This window comes from Vicugna pacos, chromosome 7 (genome assembly GCF_048564905.1).
Source record: "Vicugna pacos chromosome 7, VicPac4, whole genome shotgun sequence".
Lineage (NCBI taxonomy): Eukaryota > Metazoa > Chordata > Mammalia > Artiodactyla > Camelidae > Vicugna > Vicugna pacos.
Window position 1 is genome coordinate 26,300,089 of NC_132993.1, and position 19,778 is coordinate 26,319,866.

The 19,778-nt window shown below is 40.6% G+C and overlaps 1 protein-coding gene across 2 annotated transcripts in view; it reads right to left on the reverse strand.

Annotated features, from left to right (window-relative positions):
* Nucleotides 1–19,778, reverse strand: part of CPED1 (cadherin like and PC-esterase domain containing 1) — a 258,511-nt gene that overhangs the window by 30,843 nt on the left and 207,890 nt on the right. For both annotated transcript variants that reach the window (XM_072964602.1, XM_072964603.1), the window contains 2 exons: nucleotides 8,231–8,348; nucleotides 2,818–2,954 (listed from right to left, as the gene is read on the reverse strand). In XM_072964602.1, the coding sequence (XP_072820703.1) occupies nucleotides 2,818–2,954; nucleotides 8,231–8,348 (255 nt within the window). The remainder of the gene's footprint in view (nucleotides 1–2,817; nucleotides 2,955–8,230; nucleotides 8,349–19,778) is intronic.

The following is a 19,778-nucleotide window of genomic DNA, read 5'->3' on the forward strand; positions in this document are numbered from 1 at the left end:
CTGCTTTGGCCTTCTCAAAATTCTTAATAATTAGTGAACACAGGGTCCTGCCCTTTTATTTTGCCCTGGGCCAGGCAGAATATATAGCCAATTCTGTCACCATCCCACTCCTCCCCCACGTGCCCCCCCTCCACTTCTGTCATCACTCTGAAGGGCTTGTAACTCCCAGGATTTTCCGTGTATGTAAGCATATATGTGTTAGGTTTTACGTCGATGGGATTATTCTATACATACTCTTTACTTTCTTTGCCTCCTCAGTGTTGCATGATGGAATTTTTCCACTGAACAGCCTCCGCCTCCCCGGCACCCATACCCATGTCCTTGTCCCCCTAGGCAGTCTCCATACTGCTGCACGATGGTTTTTCTAATTCTGGTTGTGCCGCTCCCCTGCTAAAAATGCACAATGCTTCCCTGTGGTGTACAGAACAAATCAGCATCCTGGTAAACAAAACAGACTCTCCAGGACCATTGCCAATGTGCTGGCAGATCTGAGTTTCTGAGCCTGCAGGTTGGAAGGATGTTTCTGGACCCAAAGAATCACTAAGAGAAGCCCTCCCTGCCTAGCAGCCAGCTGGCTGGTCTCTGCTGGGATCACCTGATCTGAACACAGGCTTTTATTTTCAGACTTTGTTAACATCATCTCTCTAACAGGCAGGAAGACCGGATCGTCCCTTTCTTTTACCATTGCTTTGTAGAGTTGCTAATAGTTGAAATGGACAAAGACAGTATGGTGGACTCATGGTGTCCTCCCAAAATTCACATGTTGAAACTCTAACCCTCCATGTGACAGTATTAAGAGGTGGAGCTTTTAGGTTCAGATGAGGTCATGAAGGTGGCGGTCCCATGATGGGATTAATGTCTTTATAAGAAGAAGAGATCAGAGCTCTCTCTTTCTCTTTCTCTTTCTCTTTGTCTCTGTCTCTCTCTCTCTATGCCTTATGAGGACACAGAAAAAAGGCAGCCAACCAAAGCCAGCAAGAGGGCTCTCATCAGTATCCAACCGTGCTGGTACCCTGATCCTGGACTTCTCAGCCTCCAGAACCATGAGAAATAAATATCTCTTTGAGCCATCCAGTCTACGATATTTTCAGGCTAACAGGAAGGAAGGCTTTTAGGTTTCAACAAAGTTGACTAACCCACAGCATTGGATTAGGTCAGGTAGATTTATTCTTATTCTGCAGGTGAAGACAATGAGCCTGAGAAACAGTGTGTCTGTCCAAAGCCATGGAACTGAGTGATGAACTTAAACATCTACTGACTTTCACGTTAATAGACAGGGAATTTTCCTGAACACGTTAAATTCTGAGGTCAGAACGATATTCTGAAAGAGCTTGGAGAAGTCTGACTTACTATGGCAACAACTACTTTCACTGCTTCCAGTCCTACATTTCTAGAATATTAAGGCTGAGTTGTCCAAATTGGTGGTTACAAATGTCTGAGTAGCGGTCACTCACATGCATGTGTGATAACAGGTGAACTTCTCGATCTTTCTGACGTTTACTATTCTTGAGTAGAAAACAGACATAAGAATATTTACCTCACAGGCTTGTGACTAGGAATAAACAAGATTTCAATGTATTCATTTACTCGGCAAATATTTACTAAATGACTATGAGGTGTCAAACATCGTGCTAAGCAGGGAGATTACGGCAGGGAATCAAACACATTACCTGCCCTCCTGTAGCCGACAGTCTGGTAGAATTTAAGGTATAAAAAAGTAAGCCACACAGTTCTTTGCATAGAATCAATGCTCCGTTAATAACACTGATGGCAACAGAAGTTTCTAGAAGTTTGTTTTCTTCCCTTCCCTTTTTTGAAACTAATATGGCTGCTTTATCTTCAGAGATCTGAGTCATGAACGTTGGGGCGTTTACACTGGAATCTCCATGAAGAAGATTGTCCAGTCCTGTGCCTTGCTTCTCCCCGCATCATTCTTCTTAAATCATTTACTAGTAGAAAATCTGATCATAGATCTAATCTGAAAAATCAACATACATTCAGCCCAGTAGTCTCTGGGAATCCACAGAACTTCTTAAAAAAATTATTATTTTTTTTTGAAATCAGTCTTGCCTGTATGGGAGAGCTTACAAACAGCCTTTAAGGAAATGGCCAGCTAATAAAGAGTACTTTCAAAATCTGGATAAGGATTACTTACTCTGTGTTAACCAAGCATCTCAGTCTATGCGCCCAGTTCGCATGTCCATGAGCTCTGCCGGGATCTACCCAGTCAGAGCGCGCCTAGCAAGGAGACACTGCATGTCCAAGAAATCAGCTTAGAAGCCGCACTAAAGGAAAAGCAGCCTAGCGAGGTCCACGTGAGACCTGCCCGGGGAACGTGAGAGAAGATCAGGAAGGTTAGTGTGTAGAAACAACGCCATGCACGGGGTAAGCTGGAACGAAGTCGCACATGCAGGGAAATTCCATCGCCCATGCGAGCTACGGGTGTCTGTTTTAACTGAAGGGCTTGCTGGAGCTGCCGTGGCCGGGGCCAGCTGCTCTGCACCGCCAACTGTCAGCTGGCGTGGCCAGCTCTCACCCGTGTGTGCTGAGAAAACCAGCGTGCAAGTGGGTCAGCACGGGACACGATCTTAATCGTCTCAATCTGTCAAGCAGACTTATTGGGAGATAACTGAGCATTCTGAGCAAGAGTTGTGAAGGTTGCACTATGATAACACGGTGCAAACGCCCAACTGCATGCAGTTAGCTGTCCTCTGCAGAAGGAGCGAGCAGGGGTGGGTCTAGTAGATACAACTGCATGGCTCTTGGGGCTGCAGGTGGCGTAAATTCAAGGTCTCCCCTGTGGGAGCCAGAACCTACCTTCCTCCCTCCCAGGCACTGCTGGAGCTGAGGCTTAGTTAAGACACCATATTGGCAGTTGTGGGGCTGCCATGTTATTTCTCTCCAGTCACAGGTCCTGTTGTCTGAACAGCTAAGGCAAGGCACGATCCACTGGCCTGGAAGAGACAGCCAGACGTTGTTGGTTCCATTTCTACTGGTGAAATTATAGTAACTCGAGAATTCAGAGTGGCACACCATTTCAGAAATCACGCTGAGAAGATCCGCTCTTGTATAAATCCAGTGGAACAGTACATGGCTTCCTGCCAATCAAATACTCACACCACGTAGTAATTAATGTTCTGAAATAACACAGTTCATGCTGAAATCAAGTATGAGTTCTGTTCCGTGGAAACACATGCTCATGAAAAATCAAGGTGATTGGGTGTTATCCAAATATTATTTTTTTTCAAACAGTACACAGTACATTAGACACTTAATAGGACCAAAGTCCACAGGGAGCCACTGGTGCTGAGGTAGGTGGCCCCAAATATTTATTAGATTAATACATACTTAGGTTGCTGATCAAATGATCGCTATATTCTCTGCTTTTAAGAGAGTCAAAAGATAAGACAATGGCTTTCCTATACTGATAATTTATTATTTTGAAGACTAGTGATCGTTCCTTAATTTGATCAGTTGGCCTTTTTGCCAGTTATCTCTCCACCTCTTTCTAGCTCTGTCGCCTTAATTTCTTCATCTGTTAGGTGAGATGTGTACTGTTCTCCTCACGTGACTGGTGTGAGGATTTCATGGGACAACGTGTTTTTAAAGGACCCAGCACAGTCACAATATCGTACTGACCCTCATTATCAGCAGATTTCAGGCCTTAAGTAGGTCACAAGCTTTAGGAAATATTTATAAGACAAATGAATAATCTCAGAAAGCTGCATTCAAGATCTTTCTTATTTTATGGATAAGTAACATATACTCAAAACACTGAAACTTTTAGTGTGGGTGGACACGTTAATAATTTATTGGAAAAAAATCAAGAGATGATTTTTGATTTTTGTTTATCTGTTGTCCATCTTTTCAGAAATGGAGTGTGAACCAGCATATTAAATATGGGGTGGTTATTCGTCTCCTTCGTGGAGAATGCCCTGATGTCTTCAGTGACCATCTGCTCTACCCAAAAGGCCTCAGTGATGTCACCATTTTATGCTTTTCTTCAAAATACTGAGGAGCTAAATATCCCCAGCTACTTTTTGAGTTAGAAAGAAAAGTTCCAAATGAGTTTATCCATTCTGGCTTTGATTTTGATCCAGGGCTTGTAATCAATAATCCACCTTGTTCACCTCTCTGTTTGGGTCCTAATACTATTTGATTTTGCCACAGCCTTAAGTTTAACTGTTGTTGATGAATTTCTCAACAAACTCTCCTTCTGGAAGAGTCTTCATAGGATTTTGTGGGCACAGAGAATCCTCTGGATGCGGCTGGAAGAGGCCTGAGATCTCCGCCTTTCCATCCTCTTCTTTTCCAGTGAGGAAAACTGAGGCCCAAGGTGTTAAATGACGGAAGTCGGGTCACGCCATTAATAACAGGGCTGGACCAGAATCGCGGTCTCAGAGTCTCCGATTTGCTGATCTTTTACCGTGTTAAGTTAGATCAGCACAAATCATCGGTTGAAAATGCAATATGGCCCCAGCAGTCTCTCTGGTAGCAGTGACAGAAAAGCCCGCAAACAGTTGTCATAATTAACATATCTTTTTTTTTACAAGCTGAATTTATTTAGTGGGTTTATGTATTCAGAGACTAGGTTTAAAAAAAGATTATTACTTTTCTTTTTAATAAGATGGTGGTATGTTGGGGACATAAATGTGTTTCTGCCAATGAGATATTATTTAATAATATTTTGAAGGGCTCAGTTTTCCTCAGATCCTTGAATATCTAACAGCATGTACATCCCCTCCCCAAACACTCTCTTCCCCCATAACCTAGCTAAGGCTGAGGAAAAAAGTGGCCAACTGCATGCACAAAGATACAAATATGGGTACCATTAGTTTGTGGGCATAAAATCACAGGCACATAAAAAAAAGATGCCCAACTGGGTGTCTGAAAACTTAGCCCCAATGGTTCATCACACTATATATTCATAGTCATAACTCTTTGCATTTTTGTATTGGTTAACAATGCCTTTTTATTGTGAGTTAGTAATACTGCTTGAAATGGACATCTGTGTAACATCTGCAGGACTGGGGTTTCTTGACATTTTAAATGACACCAGCTCAACAAAACTGTCAAAAAGAAGGACATAAGTTCTATGCTATATATTTAAACAATGAATGAATCAAAGCTGTGATTTCTGAAATAAAGTATGACATATGTTTTAGGGAATAACATTTTGAGAAATGAAACTGCCTTTGGGGAGAAGTTACTCGATTTATCATTATAGCTTTATATTTCATTTTCAGCTATTTAAGTGAATCAGACTGGGTGATATAATGGAGAAAAGAAATTCAACTCTGTGATTTAGGGCCATGATGAGGTGTAAAATCATATAAATGATAGCACTAATTCCTGATTCTATAATGCTATAAAATAAAGCCAGTTTTACTTAGGAAGAAAAAATCCAGCTATATTTTCAATATTAGAAGTATTAGAGTGTAAGTTGCCATATTTCCTTCCCAAAAAAGATATGATAAAAGCTTTTGTTTATATGTCATAAAACACAATCTGAACTATTTTCTTTAAAGGTAATTCTCATTCAGTGATTATTGTATAGATTTCTTCTTTCTGCAATTTAGAAGAATAATTTTTTCTTTTTTGAGCAACAGATTTTTATTTTTAGGTTGTGTCTTACAGTTAAATTATTTTCTAAAGGCTAGAAATCAACTAAATTAAAAAAATCACTCAAAAATTATATTAGCTAGTGTTATTGAAGAAGCATTATGACCATTATTACGTTGGCAAGGATCCATTTCTGCCAAACAATTGTAATATGCTGTAAAAATAAGATTTTGGAACCATTCTATGGCCTTAAAAGCTACAGCCAGAGCATCGAAATAAATCTGCTTCCGGTGTCGTCTAGCATGACAGCTTCTTTCAACAGGAGTCCTACCACCAAAGAAGGAAATGATCTCCGACAGAAAAAAAAAAAAATCAAAATCCATTCTTGCAAACTTCTGTCCCTGATCTCACTCATTTACTTTGAATCTTTAGGTCTCCAGGACCTCAAGGGTGGAGCAGTTATCCCTGGTTGATTGTAGCCTGCTGCTCACAGTCATCTGTGAGAGAGAGGAGGGCCTAGACCTTGGTTTTAGTTCAAGAACAATTTTTTAAATCGTATCTTAGACATTGGAAGATGAGTAAGAGACGATCTCTGCTCTGGACACACTGTAATCCAGGGCAGCCATCAGGACAGGCTTACTGCTGATAAGCCTCTGATGTAGTAATACACGTGCCCCACATTACATGTATCTATACTCCATATGCATATATTACATCCATTACAAAACATAAAAATAAGCATAATTAGGTAAAAGTAAATGTACGTATATGTTTATCTTTACTGCCTTCATCCCTGTGGATTGGCCCATGCCACTCCCTCCCCTACTAGGGGTTACTTTGCTTTGAAGACTACTGATTAGGGAAAGAGAGAGAGAGCCATGTAAATTAGACAACTGAAGCATAATGAGTTAAGTGCTATTTGTAGACATGTGCTCAAGATATTCTGGGTGCAGAGAAGAGAAGCTAATATGAGGGGTGGGTAGTAAGAAAGACTTCCTGGAGAGGAAGATACCATCAGGAGGAGTCAGGTCAAGATGAGAAGAAGACTCTTAGGAGCAGGAAACAGCCTGGACAAGAGCCTGGAGCCCTGAAGCAGGCTATCGGCATGAAGGGAGGCCAAGGGGCTGGGAGGAGCTGGGAGAGACAGGAAGGGTCAGACGATCGTCAGGTGAAGGAGCACGGGCTTGACTGGGGAGCCAATGCTGGGGGCTTCTTTAAAGAGGCCTAACTGCTCAAGTTATCAGAAGGCTCCTGTTCTATGGTGGCCTCTCCTGTAAGGACCAGACATGGAGACAAATTCATAACAGGGGCCTGGCATAAGTTACTGCAAATTTAACAGACAGAAGAAGCTTCCACTTTTTCAGGAATCTTGGTAATGCATCTTCAACTTTTTGTTGAAGAACTTTCGACTTGGTTCAGTAGGAGGAATAGAATTAAGTTGTTTTATGATTCTCATAAATTGTCCTCTGATTAAAAAAAAATACCTAGACACTTTGGTGTCTCCTTTGTATATGAGCATATGTCTCATTTAGCCAAGAATGATAAATCATACCACCTGACATGCTATAATGGGTAAATCCCTCCCTGTGCACTGACTGTAATTTATTATTTAGGGCACATGTTCAAGAACGGGGAAATGCCCACGCCTGTTAACTGTTCATGCCAAATTGCAATCTGTCCTGCCCAGTTGTGAAACTCATTTCCCGTTCAAGCTGGGGTGTGAAGTTTATGGCAAGGGTAGAGAAGCTCCTGTGTGTTTTTTCAGACTTTTTAAATGGAGACTTGAGGTCAGGAGGCCGGAGTGGTAACCAGGAATCTCAGAGAAGATGCTCTCTGCTTCTCTTATTTCCTTGGAGGCATTCTTAGTCCCAGCTTTACTTTAACCTGCCCTGGTCCCCACTGAGAGAGGCGTGCTGGGGCAGGGGGGACACAGGGAACGTGGACAGTGGCACCAAAGGGTCTCACTCCAGGTCTGCCCTAGGCGTAGGCAGGACTGAACATGGTAATTTGAACTTGACATCACAATTCTCCTGTCTCTCTTCGTGCTCAATATATGGGAGATGTTAGTGACCATAACCAAAGTTTTTTGGTTTTGTTTTTAAATAAAAGAAATGATTTAAAACTGAACTTGTATCCTTTGCAGTTCTTTGAGTTCTCAAGGTCAACTTATTTTGTACCCACGTGGTAGAAATTAGAGTGCTCTGTAAAGTGGTACAGTGTGAAAAACTCAGACTCCCTGTCCTCAGGCAGCTGGCAGCCTGGGAAGACTGACATCAAACAATTAATTACACATTTAATCACTTAAACAATTGGGGAAACTGCCAAGGGAGAAAAACACTAGTTGCTATGATAATATATAATAAGGAAAACAAGTCAGAAGCTCAAGGAAGGCTCTGTGGCACAAGTGACAACTTGGCTGAGACCTGTGGGTGAGTATACATTAACCAGGCGAAGAGCAGAGGGTGAAAAGAAAAGCAGCTGATAAATCAAAATGTTTCACACATTAAATAACGCATTTACATTAATTACGTGTGTTGCCATTTATACTAATGAAAAAGTATCATATAACCCCAATTTTATGTACAAGGATAGTTTAAATAAACATCTACTACTTATCTATATTAAGAGATGTTTAAAACATAGAAGTGATAGCCAACATAACAGTCACCTTTTGTGTCCCCAGATGGACAAGTCTTCAGCTCGGGCTGTGAAATGGCTTCAATGTAGTCAGAGGAAATAGGCTGTAACCCACAGGCTTCCTCTGGTTGAATCAGCAAACCACAATCCTGCATTAAAATGATAAAAATTAGCCGTCACAGTAATTAACCTGACCTGTAATAATAAAATCTAAATAATAAGACTTTCTGTGCCAGAGGGGAGGGTATAGCTCAAGTGGTAGAGTGTGTGCTTAGCGTGCACAAGATCCAGGGTTCAATCCCAAGTACCTCCTATAAAAACAACAAACAAACAAACAAACAAACAAACGCAATTACCACCCCCCCAGATAAATAAAGAAAAAAATAAAGACTTTCTGTGCCAAGTAACCTTTATGGATGAAAGGGAGCAATTCTTGTTTACCCTTCTCTTGATACTGATTCATTAATAGTTGTTTTTGCTACGAGTAGCTACTTCCACTAGGGGATTAATATAAATTCTAGAAATGGAATCAAATACAGATATTTTATCCAAAACATCTTCACATATTTATGAAAGGAGCTAACATCTCATTGCAATGAAACTCATTACAGAGACATGTTCTGTACTAAGCAATGCCTTCCACAGTCTGCCAGAAGCACTGGAGAGCAGCATTTCATTGGCTCTGAAATCTCTCCTCTGTTCCAGCAGGTCGGACCACTCTCATTTCCTCTTAGCATGTTCTGCAAAGCTAGTGGCACCTGTACCTGTCTTGTGTCCCTCTATCCGACCTCACCTGTGTTCTCACTGTCTGCCACCCTTCTCACTGTGTTCTCTCAGTCTACCACAATAAAGGGCAGGTGAAAATGCTATGATCTCTGTCAAGAATGCTTTCTCCCCAATTTTGCACAGAGAGCATCTTCTGTGTTTTAAGTCTCTTGAAACAGTAGCACAATTATGTATCAGCACCATTTGTTTCCTTCATACTCTGCAGCTCTTGGGAATTACATTGTCCTTTGTGCCTTTTCCACCAGACTGAATACTCCATGAGAACAAATAATTATTTCACTCACGTGTATACCCAGTCTCCAGCATATAGCAGACAACAATAAATGTTTGCTGAATGTGTAAAAGGTTAGAGTTAATTGCCCCCCTTTATAGATCATAAATTCTCAGTAATGGAGAGAAATAATTGGTTTGACCTCTTGTTCGCTCCGTATCTCTACCTCTAATGAGCAATTTCTGGTCACCTTCCCTCGCACTTCCCTTGTACTTAGTGTGCGGACTTTTTGAAATTCTGATTCAGTATATGTATTTTCATTTTTTAATTCATGACAGAAATTGAAGTTTAGGAAACTGATTAAAGGTTAGAAATGTGATCTGTATTCAAATGTTCATTACAGCATAACAATGAAAAATAACAAAGTTCATAATGATGGGAGAAGATTTAGTCTGAATAAACATCTACAAATGACATACATTAATGTGTGTGTGTGTGATATCTATTTATCCATCTTCTATCCATCTGTTTTTGGTGGAGACTAAACCTTTTATTCAAGGCCAAGAAAATGGCATTATGTATCTTATCAGACTGAAAAAAAATCTTTATATCGAATGTTCGGGAGGGCAGGGAGGCATAATTACCATTATACACTGTTGATAAAGAGTGCAAACTAGTTCAGCTACTTTGGAAGACAGTTTATACTAAAATTAAAAATTCACAGAATCCGTAGCCCCAAAGTGAGACTTCTCAGAGTTTGCTTCAGAGAAACCCTAGTGCAGTACATAAAGAACATGTGTAAGGAGAGATCTAAATGGATGGAGAAAGATTTCTAAGACATATACTTAAGAAAAAACTGAAGACCTTGTTTGGTTCCAGAATGATACATTTCATATGAAACACACTGTGACCATGCCACAAAGTCACCTAAATTCATGTACCTGGGACTGAGATGTGTTCAATTTAATAAGGCAAATAATGTTGGAACACTTCAAGAAGTCTGGATTTTGATAAATCTTTGCCTAAAAATGACTGGGGTCTCTTTGGGGTGTGTGAGTATAATCCTGTCTTAATGTTCATCAGGAAGGCTCTAGAAAGGGAGCCTGGATCCCAGCTGCCAAAGTCCCAGCTGGTCTCCCTGTCGAAGCCCGACGTGCCACTGGCCACGTCCATCAATCAGGAAGATGCACTGTTAGGTGTGCTGATGGCTTGTCCTCTGGGGACCAAACTCAGTCTCTAAGCCCTACACCTGTGGGCTATTTCAGACATACCATTCACAGGTAGCCTTTCTGAGGAGATGACATCTGAACTGAAGACTGTGAAACACTGGGGGAATGAGAATTCCAAAAAGAAGGAATTGCATGTCAAAGGTCATGAGGTGGAAAAATGATTTATCTGACATCTTAAGCAAAAATAGAAGAATCAAGTTATTAAAAAAACTGATATGCAACTTTAATAATCAACTCATGGAATCTGTTCTTGAAATGGGCCCTCCAAGGTGACCTGCTACACACTCCTACTGAGATGAAGATGACCATTCATAATGTGGTCCTGAGTGATCCCAGATGCAGCGTTCCAGTGGAAAGGGGGTTGATTTAATACCTAGAACCCACAAGTGCCTTACTGAGAAGGCCTGTCCCTGACCTGCAGCGACTAGCCTAGCTCATCATCAGAAATTCCTCCTTAATCCTGAACTGAAATCTACATCTCATTTGTTTGAATTGTCCTCTTGGGTGCAGCTTAGAAGAAGTTTACTGTAATAATACAGAAGCATGTTCTGATCTGACTGGCAATAGAGCATGGTAATATTGTTAAATGTTCAGTGTTTGCACTTACTGACTACTCGAGATCCCACATGTAAGCCGATGATAATAAATATAAAGCAGAACAGAGAAAAGCATAGAGTAAGTGGGCGCCAGAGAGGGTGCCCACTCCTGCTGCCCGGAACCTTGACCTTGTCTTTGTGTTTGAGTCGTCTGCCAGCATGGCGCTCCCTCTGCCTCTGATGGAGGTTCCTGCAGGCACCTGCTCTTCCAGAGTCAGCAGGGCAGCTCCGTGGTACTAACCGAACAGCCGTGACTCTAGGAAATCCCAACACAGGATGGGAATCAAAGGGCCACTGCAGAGGGGAAAGGAGCACTTTGTGGGAGAGAGACATTGCAATTTCAGGTAGAGACATTTGAAGTCACACCCTCCTCTCTGTAGTTTAGGTCAAAGAATGTTCTGCTGTAGTCTGTGCTGCCTTTTGAAGTGCCCCTTAGCAGTTCATCTCTGTTTGCAGTTTGTGTAGTGTAACCCTTACATTCAAATCTTCACTATTTTGGGACCCAGGGCAGCCCCTCCTCACCCTCCACGCCCCGGAGTGGATATTAATTATTTTCTAGCTGCAGCCAAACAATATGACCCTTAAAATTGAATGAACAAGCCACATGGCCAAATCCAGACCAATGTCCAGAGACTGCCTGACAGATTTGAGGGAATTAGGGGAAGAAAAGGTGGTATCAGTAAGGCTTGGGGGGGGGTGCAGGGGGTTGTACACATTTTATGGAATAAGAGAACAGGGGCATGCATTGGAAAAAGCACCACTGTGTTAGGATTTGCACTCATGAATTTCAGTTCCAACTGTGCCATGTGTGCTACTGAGTAAGTCGCTTGATCTAGTTTTCTCAATATAAAATGGTGAAAAATGGAGAGAGGATATCGCAGCAGATGATGTGAGGTGCCTACACAACACTCATTCTCCCTTCTTCCTCTCTAGCAGAAGACCTTTGTTTTGTTGGGGGTACCAATGTGTCTAGTATTAAAAGAAATCAAAGAAACCTCTCTTTCCCAGTCTCCTTTGTAGTTAGACATGGGCAGGTGACACACTTCCAGCCAGAAAAATGTAAGTGCAAATCAGCTCTGGATTTCTGGGAAAATTTTCCTTCCCTGATGCCACATTTTCTTTGTCACTCTGTTCCCTCTCTCTGCTTGGAATGTGGGTGTGAGCCCGAGGGAGGAGCAGCCATGTTGTGACATGAGGCAACCAAGAGCGGAAAGACAGAAAGAACAAGACACAGAAGATGCTGCAGAGCCATCACGCTTCCTTTGGGCTGCCCACCTCTCCACGTCTTGCAATGGAAGAAAAACAAACATCTGCTTGGTCAAACCACGATGGAAATGTAACATCCAGCCAGGCGTCTCTCTTTCTTTAGAGTCTGTGAAAGCTAGTCTCAGCCCATATGAATCTTTGAGTATCCCTTTAGATCTTAAAAGTGATAAACCCCACTAATAAAAAAAATTAAACAATTTTTGAAAGGGAAAAACTCATTAGCCTCCTTCATGTCTTTCTTCCCTGGTGTGATTAATAATTTGGCCAGGCTCAGGCATATTCAAGAAAATGAATAACAGCTCCTCTGGTCTTACATGATCTCTTGGAGACTTTGAGTCTAGTCATGCAGAAAAGGTAGTATTTAGCAGAGTTGCTTAAAATGACATTAACCCCAGAAAGTTCCACATTTAGAGTGTATCCTTTTGCTGGAAATTTTACAAATGCCTGAATGGATGGGCATAGCTTTCAACAGAGTGCAATAAGATAATTAACAGGGATTTTCTTGTTCAAATGTGTGCAGAGTACATATGTTTAGTACATAATTTTAAAATTTACTTGATCTTTCATGAAGTGCCGCAGTGACTAACAGAAGATATGAAGGTGACCTTGCTTTTACCCCCTGCCCTACCCATGAATACAAACCATAGTCTTGTTACCAATTCCTCTGGAAGCCCATTTAGTTTTTTACAGAAGTGTCTGGCCACAAAGGAATTAGTAGTATTTCTCATTTCAAATGTGATTTTGGCTGTCTTTTTAGAGCAATGCCAAATTGGATTATTTTATTTGGTAGGTATCTTTGAACCTTACCTTCTTATTTGGCCCCATGGAATCATTCCTTTAGGATCAGACAGTTCTCCCCCTTTTCCATTAAATAGTGAACAATGCCCACCTAAATTTAAAAATACACATTTACTTCTTGAGGCACCCAGCTCTTTCCAGATGGACCCATTTCCCTCCCCTGGGCTTCTGCTATTTCTAACAAGTCAGTCGTGATCGCTCAAACTTGACAATCTTGGCACAGCTCTCCCACCCCAGGAAGGCAGTCTTTTTCCAGATCAAGCCTGTTCCTTTTCCCGCAAGAGACGAAGTTCCTGATGAGCTAATTTCACTATCTTGTTCCAAAGGGATGAATTATTTTCTGTCTTCACATTGTCTCTAAATTTAATGACTGCTTTCCTTGCACTATAGTCAGCCAGCCGTAAAATCGTAGCTATTGTGTGATTCACAGTATTAGACACCGAACGAACATTCACAGAATAATTAGCTGAGGTATACGTTAGCCATAAATCATTACAGCGTAATCCGTCTGAAATCATCTTTAACATACCACAGGGATCCCAAAACTCAATGTTTTTTTGTGAAGAAAAGAATGCAATGCATATAAATTCGTGTGCGAAGAGATTTATACCCTTTGTAAAAGGCAATTGGAAAGTATCTCACAAATATAATTATACTGCTAAGGTTTTATCCTACAGATACATTTGGCAAGGTTTACAAAGATTCACATGCAAGGAAGTTTACTAGAGCTCTTTCTGTAATAACAGAAAACTTCACACAACCCAAGTATCCATCAATAGGGAACTGGTTAAGTAGGTCCTACATCCATACAATGGAATATTCTGTAATTCTTAGAAGAGAAGGAGGCTGAGTGAAGATATGGAGAGGTATATAAGGATATTATTACAAGCAATAAAGCAATTTGCAGGACATTATATATACCTTCATCTTATTTAGTAAAATAAAGTGCTGGAAATTATGGATGCTTGACTGTGCATACATAACTTCCAGATTGACACACAGGAAACACTGACCCGTGGCTTTCTTGTAAGATTAAAGACGGTAAGCCAGAGATGGGGAATCAAATCTGAACTTTTACTTTTTACTTATGTGTTAGTAGGTTTTGTCATTAGTATGAATCATGCTTATACATTTTTAAAATACAAATTTAAGTAAAGAAGATAATATTTAAAATGGTAAAGTAAAAGAGTGGAAAATCAGAAAAGGACTGATATCCCCTTTGAAGACATATCAGTTTCCTACGGCTGCTGTAGGCACTTAGAACTGACTTTTATTGTTTCACATCTCTGGAGGCTGGAAGTCTGAAATCACGACGTTGGCAGGTTTGGTTCCTCCTGAGCGCTGTGAAGGACTGTGGACCTGCACAGTCATTTAATACCGCCCTGCGTTCGCAGAGTTCACAGTTTATCACAGGAAACAGAACTAAAAGGGAATTGAGTAAATATTCCAGATGGGAGGAGGAGCATGAGTCATTCTATAACTGTGTGTAAACACGGCCATTCAAGCTCAAGGTGGATGGTGTTCGGAGACCAAGATAAGAAGCGGGCAGAAATCGGTGATTATTTTGGAAAATATTCATCCTTGGCTCATTCTAATGACACAAAGTTTAGGGTTGTGGCAATGAATTAAACTTCTTTAATTTTGTTCTGTTTAAAGATTCTTACAAGTCTATAAGCTCTACCCCCTTTTATAAAACTTACAAAAAAAATTTTACGAAGCAGCTGCCCTTTTAAGGGAGAGTACAAAATTCAAGGTTTTTACCGAGGAGAGATTTTGACTTTTATTTATAGTTTGTTCTAATAAAAGATTTGCAGTGAACAAGGTTTACCTATATAATTGCCTTACTTTGAATTTTAATGCAGCTCAGTAGCTAGCTAAGTCACTCCGTGCAGAAGGGATCTCCAACAACATTACTTTGAAAATGGATGTGTCTCAATGCTTGATGTTATTCTGTTTCAGTGAGAGTTTACAAAGAAGCTTGCAACTTTGTTTGTTTGTTTGTTTGTTTCAAATAACGGAACCTGGTGTTGGGAAGGAGAATTGCATACTGCAGCTTGAATTGCTATTTGTGTTTGGGGTTCATATATTCTTATATATAACACGTTGGAATCCAAGTAGTAACAAACCACAATATAATAAATACAATTGTGGGTTTCTTTCCTTAAATAAATAGCAACTGAAAAGTGGCCATATGTTATACTACCCAAGAATTTTAAGTTAGTCCCCAGTGAACTCAGGAACAAAGGAAATGGAAACAAATTATAAGCAGATGAATTAGTTCTACTCAATTAAATTTATTAATATGACATCAATATTTGGAATACTCCTTTATACTTCTCATGCATTCCAAATTCCAAATCCCTGAACTAGTGTGTGGTTTTCTCTTTTTTTAACCTGGCTGGTCTCCAAATTGACTAGGACAGGGCCAGTGTGATCCTGCTAGCTGGAGTCCATTCTGAAAGGCACCTTGAATTCTCAGTTTAGAAATACATTGGAGGTCCTAGGCTTTGCAGAATTTGGACGGGAAAATCTAGTGAGATGGGGCCCATGCAATGACTAATGCTTCCTGCTTCCGGTGAGCTAGAAACTCCAAGGAAAGCAGCCTTTGTTGTGGTCTTTCAGTACTTTTTGATTTTGGTTCCAGATGGAATCCAGAAGGGTAGATGTGAGTGCAAATGAAAAGAACGAATGAATTTAGATGTCTGGACATTTGAAAAAGTGCAGTTCTTTTTGATTTGTGAACAAAGAAGTGTGGAACTGGAACGGAATACCCCACCATGGACTCTCTCTGACTTTGAAGAAGCTGGATCAGTTTGGGAAGTGACAACAATGACACAAAGAAAAGTTTATTTCTACTCCAAAGGAGCAAATCGATTATTTGTAGTTTGAAGCAGAAATAGTAGTGAGTGGAACTAGGCAGCGGGCTAGAGAGATATTTTAAAAGATGTGTACTTATCGATGACATGACACCAAAAAAAAGAAATGTTGGCCACATTTGAGAAAAAACAGCAAGCAGGTCTGCCAAGGAGATACTGATCACCCACAGTGAACATAACTGCTGTCGTTAAGTATTTCAGCATGGACCATCCCACTTATAAACAGTCCACTGATAAAGCATGTGAGGTTGTGATATTTAAAAATGTGGGTCTGGTCAGAAATCTTTGCAGGGGGGCACAAACAGAGTTGAATATTTAATAAAACATGCAGTTACACTACTGGGTACCACATGGGCACTTCCTGCCTACGTTCATCTTGGTAACTGCTACACAAACACGCCTCCATCTCCATACACCTACACACGTGCACACACACACACACACAATCCTTAGAATTGTGAGATTTTAAAACTTGGAGGGAGTTTATTTAAACCAAAGTGACCTGAAATAGGTTATGCTACAAAATAATTCTCTCACTACATGTCTTAAATTATAAACTCTGCCTCCTTTGAGGCTTTAATTGTTTAGCACTAAATAGTATTTTTTTTAAGATTATCCACTAATCAGCAACCTCTCCATTCACAGTTAAGCTCAAATCATGCTAAATGTAGCTAAATTCTGTTTAGAAGGAAATGCTGATGCATTCAGAACCGAACATCCAAACTACCATGACATTGTAAGATCAAAGGTTAATATTATTTTTTACTATAAACATATCCTAACAATGCAAAAACTAGATAACTATGAAAATAATGGTCTATGCCAGGCAAATCCTTTCTATGTATAGTCATATTTTTAAAGCATGTTAATTAGACTTCTAAAAAAATTCTCTAAAAATACTCTAGGAGTAGTCTCAAGGTCACTGCCTTAAGATATTTATTAATTACACAAGGAAAATGCAACTTTATCATGGAGAAACCCAGCCAATACTACCGTCATCAAGTGACCACGAGAAACACATCACTTCTGCCGTATTCTTGCCACAAATGTTGAACTTCATTTAATGAGGAGAAAACATGACACGATTCTAAAATGAGAGGCAGTCTGCAAAATAACTGACCCACATTCTTCTGAAGGATCAAGGTCATGAAAATAAGGAAAGACTGTGGAAGTGTTATCGATTAGAGATGACTGAAAATATGATAGCTAAAAGCAATTTGGGACCCTGGAACAGAAAAAGATTATTACTGGAAAAACTAGTGAAATCATAGAAAGTATTGGTTAAGTAAATACACAGTCTCAACATTAATTTCTTAGTATTGATGGTATTGATAAAGTACAACCTTATGTAAAATGTTAATATCAGGGGAAGCTGGGTGAGGGTATTTGGGAACTTTCTGTAAATCTAAAAGTAATGCTACAAGTTAAAAAGTTAGCGCATTTTGACAGTCATGTTTGAGAGTTTTCTTGAAGGGCAAAATACATTGGCAACAGAAGAATGTTCTAATCATTCAAAGGCTTTAAAAAAGCTTAGTTGGAATTTCTTTCATACAGCAGAGCAATGGCTCCGTGTAGTCACATCTTATTGGCATTCCTGGTTATCCCCCAAATTGTGATCTACAAGCTTCTTGCTCTGAAAAACTGTGGGCATTGTGGGAGGACAATCCATAGGCTAAAGAAATATCCGCTGTATTTATGAACCAACTCTTTGGGAGATACCAATCTCCCAGTGAGTTGGCAAGGGTCAAGGAAAATGCCATTTATAGAGAACCTGGTTTATGTCAAGCACTGGGGTAGGCACGTCATATTCAATGCACTGCTGCATTGAATCTTTCAACTCTTTGAAGTGGGTCTCATCCTCATTCAATGGATGAGAAAATAAAGATCTGTAGACTTTTGTAGAAGCTTTGCGTAAATCAAACAACTTAGTATATAGAGTAGCTAAAGTTTGAACTCCGAGTCTATCTGACTTCAAACCCAGGCTTCATAGACTGAAAAACAAAACAAAATAAAATAAAACACACTGTACTAAGGAACGAAGATCATGTTTATGAAACATTTAGACCAATTAACGCTTCATCAGGGGAGACTCTCTTTTTCATGGCCACAGATGGCATCCCTAAGCATAACCAGCTGCACTTTAAATGCTTACAGTTGGTCAAAAGTAAGCCTCGGCAAGAGTGTGAACGATTCAGGCCAAATCTATTCCCTTTGGTGGAAAAAAGCCTCAAAGTACCTTTCCAGCTTATGCCTTGTTACTCAAGTAATTTTTACTTTGAATAATGGCACATTAGGAAATTAATAATTAACTAAAGACTTAACAGGGATTCCCATGGTAGACAATGAATATTTATATATTATTGCTTATCATCAAGGAATAGACTTGTTTTAACATACGATTTTCAAAATCATCAGCACTCATTTGTCATGTATTTCCAGTTCTCCAAAGAAGTTTATAGTTTATGACATTTATTCTTTTGTTTTTTTTTTCCAGTGGGTTCCTTTAACAGACGTTTGTTCAGCATATCCATGAGCCAGCAACAGCCCCTGCCCTCATGGAGCTCTAGCAGAGAGAACAGGTATGCAGACACACAATTGCTGTAGACGATGCTAAACTGCTCTCGTGAAAATTGCTCTGGACACAGTGTTGGCACAAAGGAACATGATCTACTCTGCTTTACAACGGAGATTACAGCTTGAAAGGTACTGGAGTTCACCAGGCAGATGGTGGCCGATGGGCTTCCAGGCAGTAGAAACAATGGAGGCAGGCGGGGTGGGGGTGGGCACTCAAAGCAGCTGATCTTCTGTGCCAGTCCTTACACAGGAGTGGGCATCCTTTATATCTGAAGAGTAACTACACCCTAATTTATAAATCTCTATTTTCTCCCCCTGTGCTGTGACTGTTAACTTGGGATTCAGTCCTTAGCCATAAAATACACAACATAATCTGGAACAGATTGGAGATGGATTTTGCCTACTTGTGTTTGGGGGCTGTGCAAAACACATGGTGTCAGTTACAAAACTCTGAAGCTGTTTGCTCGGAACCCAACCCGGGCATATCAGTTCAGGCTTTGATAGTGTCAGTTAGCAGCAGGCTTGCCCAGTGAGGAGTTGGCATTTTCCTGTGGAAAATGTGTTATCTTCCTTGGCATCCAATACAGAATTAAGGGTTGCCCGTTTTAACGAAGGAACTTAAGAGAAGGTGTCCTGGGGAAATTTTAAGATATAAGATTGTCGTTCAGCTTGTCTTAAATTCCCCAGGGGTTTTAAATCAGCTCGTCATTTCCTGAACTTGACCGCCGTTGCTGTGATTTGATCATTAGTGGTAAGTGGTTGTCACAATTCGCTGTGTGGGATGAAGTGACTCTTTCATTCAAAGCCAAGTCTGATGAGAGAGTCCTTATAGATCACATCTAAGTCTCCACAGCGCTAGCCTCAGAAGTCTGCCCCAGGTTGCCTCCCTTCACTCAGCTGCAACCTCTGGGCCTTCCCTCCTCCGCCTGATGCTCAGCAGACCTGCCTTCTTCCGTTGTTTCCTGATAATCCACAACCACGTGGCATTTCAAGCTGATCACCACAATGTGTCACTTCTCTGCATTAGTCAACAGCTGTTGTGGGATTTTGCCGTCACCAATCAGATATGCAGGCTTGGCCTCGCAGAGCCAAGTTACAGGGACCATGGCTTTAAAGTCGGAGTCCTGGCTTTGTTCTAGAACTTTGCAGTTGTTACCCTGCCCAGATCTGATACTTGGTTGCTCCTCAGTGTTTTATCTTTAAAAGGCCATCTGTGTCTTAAGGCTCCACTGTATTGACTAAC